Source organism: Hemibagrus wyckioides, linkage group LG18 (assembly GCF_019097595.1).
Source record: "Hemibagrus wyckioides isolate EC202008001 linkage group LG18, SWU_Hwy_1.0, whole genome shotgun sequence".
Taxonomy (NCBI): Eukaryota; Metazoa; Chordata; class Actinopteri; order Siluriformes; family Bagridae; genus Hemibagrus; species Hemibagrus wyckioides.
The window spans coordinates 3948006-3956536 of record NC_080727.1 but is presented as its reverse complement, the minus strand read 5'-3'; the positions used below and the strand labels follow the sequence as shown (position 1 = coordinate 3956536).

General features: G+C 36.1%; 1 protein-coding gene across 1 annotated transcript; it reads left to right on the top strand.

Moving 5' to 3' along the window:
- Positions 1–1983: 1983 nt before the first annotated feature.
- gfi1b (growth factor independent 1B transcription repressor) lies at positions 1984–7758 on the top strand. Its single transcript, XM_058414917.1, has 7 exons — positions 1984–2140; positions 2864–2967; positions 4430–4609; positions 4826–5055; positions 5189–5326; positions 6579–6744; positions 7147–7758. Exons 2-7 carry the CDS (start codon positions 2871–2873, stop codon positions 7323–7325), a joined length of 990 nt encoding a protein of 329 aa, XP_058270900.1. The 5' UTR covers positions 1984–2140; positions 2864–2870; the 3' UTR covers positions 7326–7758.
- The last annotated feature ends 773 nt before the right edge of the window (positions 7759–8531 follow it).

The window sequence follows — 8531 nt, the reverse complement described above, 5'->3', positions numbered from 1 at the left end:
ACATATAATCAATGTTTTGCGTAATATATATTTTTAAATATTTCTTCCACATGGTCCACATCAAAACAGGCAGTATATAGACTTAAAAATACAGGTTATTTAATCAACTTTTTATACTAAAAAAGAAAGCTAAATAAATGTAATTCTTATGTCTTTCTTGTTATTCTGTGTATTTTATAGGTTTATACTGCCCCCATTTGGCTCTTTGCTGTTACTACATATGTGTATTTCCATTTTACTGAAGATAGGCGAGTTTTCCAGGGTTTTCTTTTCGGTGTTTGATCTAATTTAGTTGCATATCAGAATACAGTCATCATATAGCATATTTAAAAATAGAAAGCAAAATAAAAGTGGAAGAAAAGCTAATAACTTTCTTACAATTTTCTTTTGTTCTAGACAACACAGGGCTTGCTCTTGCTCTTGCTATTTTTTCCAATCTTAAACTGTCCAGTTTGGGTGTATTTGCACAGATTCTTCTTACAGCCTTCCTTTCAGCTCCTGTCCAGGCAGGTATTTTTTCTCTTCTGACCTCATGCATGACGTGTCTCCTTGCAGAACTGCTTTCTCACTGGATGTTTTTTTTTTTTTTGAGTGTTGTGGGTGAAAATCCCAGATAAGCAGTTCTAAATATTACAACATTGTCTTAGTCATAATCAATGAGATCACATTTTTTTCCGCATTCTGTTGTTCGATGTGTGTACATTATCTGCAGTTGCTGACCAACATATGCACGAGTGTGTGACGAATCTGTGCGGGTGATCGTATGAATCTGGACCGTGAACTAATAAAGTGGACAGTAAATGTGTGCAGAAAGAGAGAGAGAGAGAGAGAGAGAGAGAGAAATGGGATTTAAAAAGTCCCATTTTCACCTTTCCTGCCAGTACCAATTACATTTCCATTGCAATACACCATTAATTCCAAAAGGTGTCGCCAAAAACCAGTTTAATGCATTTTCCATTCAATTCTAGAAAACACTACAGTTTTTTACATCGCTTTTTGTGTCAGTTTGTTTTCATGTAGAGTAGCAGTATTTTGGTGCATAAATATATGGACATCCTAATCTGATATTCTGAGGTTTACATGAACAGGGTAAAATGAACAGGATATAATATTCAAAGGAAAAGTTGTAACTGTGCAAATTAACAGCGTCTGTTAAAAAATAATGCCTCATATATTTTAGCTATTTAAAACCTCTGGAGTAGACTACAGATTTAGTGCAATATTTCTAATAGAAGTTACGCGATTTGGGACAAAGCCCACGTCTTTAAACATCTTTACTGAAACAGTCACCGAAAAAGTCCAAACTTGTTTACTTCTTCACACTTACCTTTTTGCAGCCGATAATTATAAATCAAACAGATTCCAGATAATTAGTTATATTTTATGATGGACTTGATTAAAACTCACTTTGACTGTCGCCAAAGCAAATAAAAGCAAGGTTAAACATGGCAAACTCCAGCACTTCTGGTTTGGTGTGTATGTTTAAGAGGTGCGTTCAGGCGCTCCAATCACGAGCGTGTTTTTTAATTATTTCTCCACATAATAATGTCAGCTTTATATCTAAATGTAATCTATACTGGACAGGATAGCAACAACAGAGAGAGTTGATAGAGTTACACGATTTTTTGGAACCTAAGCATAAATCAATAACCAAACATACAAGCGAATAAGGTAATCAAATTATAAATTATAGACGATAATTATTTATTTTAAAGGAAACTATTGTTTAATGTTGTTGATATCCTGAGTTACATTTTATTACCTTTTTCTAGCCTAAATATAAAATTTTAAAATAGAATCGAGTTTTCTCGACAAAAACAGGCTATTTATAACGATAAGAATAAACAATAACTTTTATTTAGGTTTCGTATAATACATAAAAATATAGAATGTAAGAATGTCCCGCTTAGGCAAATGAGCCGCGAGTGTGTGCGCTGATTGGCTGAAAGCGGCACAGTCAGATTCAGCGCAAAAACATTATCGGATTGAAAAATCAGAGAGACGTAGACACACACGCGCGCGCGCGCACACACACACACACACACGCACATACACACACAGCATAGGGGTTTATAGCTGGAGTAGACTGGCAAATTTGGTGAAGAAAGCAAGTGAGAGATAAACAAGGAACAATTTAAAGGTAAGAATAAAAGTTTTCTGTTTACCCTGTCATTTTTTAAAATGTAAATAAAATCAATTTCAGTTATCATTATTATTATTATTATTATTATTATTATTATTATTATTATTATTACTATTATTATTATTATAGGCTAAATATGTTTATGGAGTATTTGGACAACTTTTAGTATTTGATCTACAATTTATAAACGAGAGGAAGAATAAAAAACGCAAAACTCATTAAAGCTTATTCGGCATTTTTTCTTGTGCACTTTGAGTGCTTACGCGCTTTTAGTCTAGAATTTAGTTTGTTAGATGCAATAATTAAGGTTTAATAGACATTCAGTTCATTTCAAATTCTTTTAAACAATTACTTTCGAAAATAATTACGGTCTAATTTTGAAAGAAATAATAAGAAGAAAATGGTTGCTCGGCGTTACGTACATCTCAGCAAAATACAGCAATGGGAAAATCACTCTAGGGAATTGAAAAGTTTTACATATTACTCATACTAATTATCTGCAAATCTAGTATTCTTTTAAAAAGTACAAATTCTCTGGCAGTCTGTGATTTGTAATAAAACCTTTTTCTTTCCATTAGCAGCTTTTACAGTCTATGCAAAACTTTGCATTTATTTTGTTCCCGACAAATTATGCTAATTAAAAACCACACACAAAACAAGACCAAATCAAGGTGAATTAAAGACACAATTAAGCATGGATGCGTTCTCATTTTCTCACAGCTTCACGATGCCTCGCTCGTTTCTGGTGAAAAGCAAAAAGTCCTGCTCTTATAATGTGCACCGCTTCGTGGACGCGGATCCAAACGTGGAAGAAGCCAAAACAGGTAAGATGGTGGATGATGTAAATGCATTTAACACGTGATTTAGCTGTTACGTTCATTTGCTCAGCACGACTGTCTGATCCGCGGTGTTGTGTGCACCTTGTCAGGTTTTGTTCGCCGTTACGCACAAAAATACATTTAAAAAATTGTCCTTAATATTGGGTTCGGTGCTGCCTTGCAGTCAACATCATTCTGTTAAAGGTGATTGTGTGTGTGTGTGTGTGTGTTGGGATCACTGGGATAACTGTGCGCGCCTCTTTTAACGGAACAGCTGGCATTGCGCAAGAAAAAAAATAGAGAGGAAAGTGGGTGCTGCTACCAATCAAAGTTAGCAAGTGCCATCAATCTTTTCTTTTTAATCCTCAAGCTGGTTTGGCGACTGTCAGGTTCCGGCAATAGAACATTTCTATTTGACAACAAATATGTAAATGTAAGCATACTGCGCATTCAAGCGACCCTTTAGATTTAGGCAGCATCACTACATCCGCACATCGACACTGAGAAATAATGACAGCAAACTGTTCATTTCCTTGTACTGTTGCTGGGGTGGGGATGCGCGTGTGATGACTCATTTAATTAGCTTTAAAGAAAAGTGATCCTTAAGATAACAAGTTATCTTAAGGCCTTAGGTTTCTGGTTAAGTTTTTGTTTTTTGTGTTTCGATGCACAAACTTTGTAAAAGTTTTCAGTAACCTTTACAAAATACCTCACTATGTAGGTATGTATATAGCTTAGTTATCATATGCAAAAGGAGTCTAGCAATACCCTCAGGAGCAAAAAACCTTGGGGCAGTACACACTTTAGTACCTTTAGTATGTATGGTTTACCAGGAAAGGTGCATGTAGTGTATATGTAAAGCTTTATTCCTAAAAATAATTAGGATCAAGTTACTGATTGTAATTTATTTTTTATATTTATTTTTATTATATATATATATATATATATATATATATATATATATATATATATATATATATATATATATATATATACAGCTAAAGGATGCATGTAAACATAGTCGAAAACATGTACCCTTAAGGGTGTCTTCGCAGTAATAAGGAAAGCCTTATATATATATATATATCTTTGATATATTATCTGAGTGTGTGTTGAAAATCCTGTAGTTTAGGCTTGGATAACTGAAGTGAATGTAAGTATTTACCTTCCTAAATAGGAAAGAACTCACTGTCTAAGTCCTGTCTAATTTATCAAGCGTGTTAGAGAAAGAAATCAGCATTTATGATGCTCCAGGCAAAATCACACACACCTGAAACCTTACTGGAATGACCTGAATAAATAATCCAGTTTTTTATTTATTAAACGCTTGTTACTAAGGTCTAATGCTTATCTATGAAACATGATGACATATATGCAAATTTGGACCCTTATCTTATGTACCTTATCTTAAAACTAAATCAAGATCACTAAGTTGTCACGAACTAAATTAGTGAATTTTTTTTTCCAGCTCCAGAGCCTGTCCTATCAGAATCGAAGGACTCTCCCAAAAGGATGCCATTGGATCCTGTCACAGAACCTGTTCACACAGACCCTTACTCTTATGTGAAGCGTGAAAACAAACCCGAGTGTCCAATCCCGTTGCGCCCCGAGCAGTCAGTCACGGCTGGCCAGCCTTATTACATTTCTGGTAAGTGCTAGAACTAACCTGGCATGTCTTCGCAGGAGGGCCAACTGTTGACATCTCCATATCTTCATATCTATTTTGATCAGATATCGTGCTTTGGTCCGTTTTTTACCTGCGCTCGTTATAATAGTGTTTATGTTGCATTCAGGTTGTGCGGGTACCCGCCTTGGATAAACAATCAGAGGTGACACCAAACACTGACTTCTTTTTTCTCCTCAGAGCCTCAGATGGCTGAATTCCCGCCTTACTATAAGCCATCCTATGCCTGGGAAACCCTGCGTTCTCCGTATGACTTCAGGCAGCTGGACTTCCACTCCACCATCCTGCAGCACGCAAGTAACCTTTATGGGTCTGAATTCAAACAAAGCTCAGAAGATCAACAGCCTCTGGATTGCAGCACACACTACTCACCTACCTCTGATACCTATCACTGCATCACCTGTGACAAGGTGAACATGAGAGTGGTTCTTTTTCAGGTTCTTTTTAGCTGATGATGTAAAACCAGTATGTTTGTAGGTGATGTTAGATCAGACCCAAAGTAATGAATATTAAGGACATTTCCATTCCTCTGGTCTCATCCAGGTGTTTTCAACTCCTCATGGCCTGGAGGTCCATGTGAGACGCTCTCACAGTGGAACGCGACCCTTTGGGTGCAGCATTTGCAGAAAAACCTTCGGTCATGCCGTCAGCTTAGAGCAACACATGAACATCCACTCTCAGGTAACAACTCAACTATGGGAGGATTCGAACACTCTCTGAGAAAGAAATAGGAGTTTTTAATCAAAGTCTGATTTTAAAAAGCCATAGACCATATTTTCAGTATATGCATAACAATATGGTACAAAATTTTATATATACTGTATATTCATGATAGCCATCACCAATTGTGCCATAAAAAGGGGTGGAGTTACAGCTACAATTAATACATTCTCAAGAAGCATGGTTAGTTATGTCCAGCAAAATCCAATTAAATTAGCTTGCAATACTTAAAAAACACATACTTTTACATATTTCACATATTTATTTACTTTATTTTTATGTTTTTATTTTTCGAAAAAGGGTATCCTTAGTGAAGATATTTTGAATAAAGGAAATATTATGTATTTCTCATTATGACATAATAATCCTATTGCTAGACATATTTACTCAGATGAAGTGCACTTAGCTGATTATTGGCTGATTATTTTGATTCATTTTTTAAATAAATGCTTGAAAAAACATAAACCATTTTAAGCCAGAAATGAATAATAAATATTGAGAAACATTTTGACTGAAAGACCGAAAAACAATCTAAAAAAAAAGAGGTGAATTTGCATAAATTCATGATATTTTTACTTGCAAAAATATCATTTGTTGCAGTGTCATAAAAACCAAGCATTACTTTCTGATTATGTGATTTTGTAGTTTATATTGGAAATATATTTGTGATTTTCTGTTTATATTGAGATTTGATTAGAAAATTCTTTAAGATTTTCCTGATTATATGAACCATTTCCTCATTACTTTTTGTGCATCATTTGTCAGATTCAGCCACTACTGAGTTTAATATTATTTGTTACTGAGAAAATTATTTATTTAGTCGGTAGTTTGGAAAACTTTTTATGCCTGTTTGGTGCCATAAATGATACAAAACTGGGTTGTAAGAAATAGGGTTGGTTTTATTAACCCATGTGAGCACACAAAGGATTTAATTTCTGATCATAAAAGTAGCAAAGTAAAATAAATAAATAAATAAATAAATAAATAAATAAATAAATAAATAAATTGGGTCTAGATAAATTACCAAATACTAAAGACTACATAGATCACAGTGTCTTTATTAGGACATCAACTGCTATGTGAACACCCTCATAAGATCCATAGAAATACTACTTCATTAAAAAATGATCTGGGTTCTCAAAAGGATATTCTAGCAAATTAGATTATTTTATACAAGGAAACCTGACTGATCTATTATATTTTGCGCCCACAGGAAAGAAGCTTTGAGTGCAAAATGTGCGGGAAGACGTTCAAACGTTCCTCGACCCTGTCCACACACCTGCTGATCCACTCAGACACCCGGCCGTACCCCTGCCAGTACTGCGGCAAGAGGTTCCATCAGAAATCTGACATGAAGAAGCACACCTACATCCACACAGGTAAGCAAAGCCAGAGACTCAATCAAAGAAACATCAAAGCTGTTTTGTTTCCCGGGAGCGTGTTTCCAAGAGTAATATTTCAACAGATAAATCAAGAAACGTAGCTAAGCAAATGTATGGCTCGTTTGCATATCTGATCATACTCCTTTGCTTGGGTCTTTTGCGAAAGCTTCCTCTTTTGTGGCAAGCTGTATCGCTTCCAGTGAAGCCGTGAAAATCTGGATTTGCACGCAAATCTTTGTTTGGTGTTGATTTTAAGCAAGGATTTTAATTTAAGTCTTGTCCGGGGGCGTTTCAGTTCATTTCTGCTTATTATACAACTGAAACCCAGGATTCTGTGCATGTGCGTGTTTTTAACGTAAACAAAACGAGTAATGTTTTGTGTTTCGATGATTTGAACAGGTGAGAAACCGCACAAGTGCCAGGTGTGTGGCAAGGCATTCAGCCAAAGCTCCAACCTCATCACACACAGCCGCAAACACACAGGCTTCAAGCCTTTCGGTTGCGAGATCTGCTCCAAGGGCTTCCAAAGGAAAGTAGACCTGCGTAGACACCACGAGAGCCAGCACAGCCTAAAGTGACCCAGACGGGATGGTGAAGATCTGCCTGATATGAAGGGCCAGGACTGAGAGATATTCAATAAAAAAGAAGTACAGAATCGAGATGAGATGAGTCACATCCTCACAGACAGCTAGTACAGAACAATAATGAAGCACCTCTACAATATCACTATTAACTGAAGTAATTATGTGCGCCATGGTTGCTCTTTAACACTTAAACCGAGCCGCTGGTAAATTTCGGCCCCCTTGACAGGACGACGTATTCTTCATTTTGATCTACATGGGGCCCTTGGAAGCATTTTAAATGATGTTTAAGATTACAATATTCACTGATAGGAGCACAAATACAGCTTTCATATATTATATTAATACTATTTATGTGACTATGTACTATTTATGAAATGTTATTTTCACACCTGTATCCAAACTGTGTGAATAAAGTTGTTGTTTTTTTAATCAAACCTGCCTTGCCTCTAGTCAATCAAATGAACAAAACATAAATGTCTAAGCTTGGAGTGATTTGGCAAATCACTATGTATATGTTTAAATGTGTAAACCCTCTTTCTCTCTCTCTCTCTCTCTCTCTCTCTCTCTCTCTCTCACACACACACACACACACAGCTGAATTGGAAAAGAAAGACAAAAATTGGCCTGGAAAGGTAAGGTTGCTCTGAGTGTGTTTGTTTTCGCGTGTCCGCCCTGTAGAGGATCCGGATGCTCAGTTCCCGTTGGCTTTGCAGTCGTTGGTGAACTTTTTTTTTTTTTGCCAGAGGCAGTGTGAAATCTCTGTGCACTAGAGTGTCATAAATGTGTACCTGGAACTCTGGCATGCAAATCACTTGTCAAGCAGGTTTGTAAACTTCAAGGGACTGGATGAATGGACTTCACAGCCTGGTGAAGAGAAAAATAGAGGAGAAATAAAATGAGCTTTAACATAAATTCCATTACATACACACACACACACACATTACACACAAGTTGTTGAACTTTCAGGAGGGTGACTCATGTAAAAGATTTACATATGTTGGATATTTTAGCAAACGGACAAAATAAACAAAGGGGATCCAAAAAAAGTCACATGGGTTTTAGTCCACAGAGAGATCTGGATAAGACTGTTGTGTTAACACAAGAGCTTTAGTCCCACTGTTAGAGAACTGTAAGAGAGAGATTTTGTAGACACTCCCGTCACTCCCATCAATCCTGCTTCAGCTGCTTTGACAAACAAAT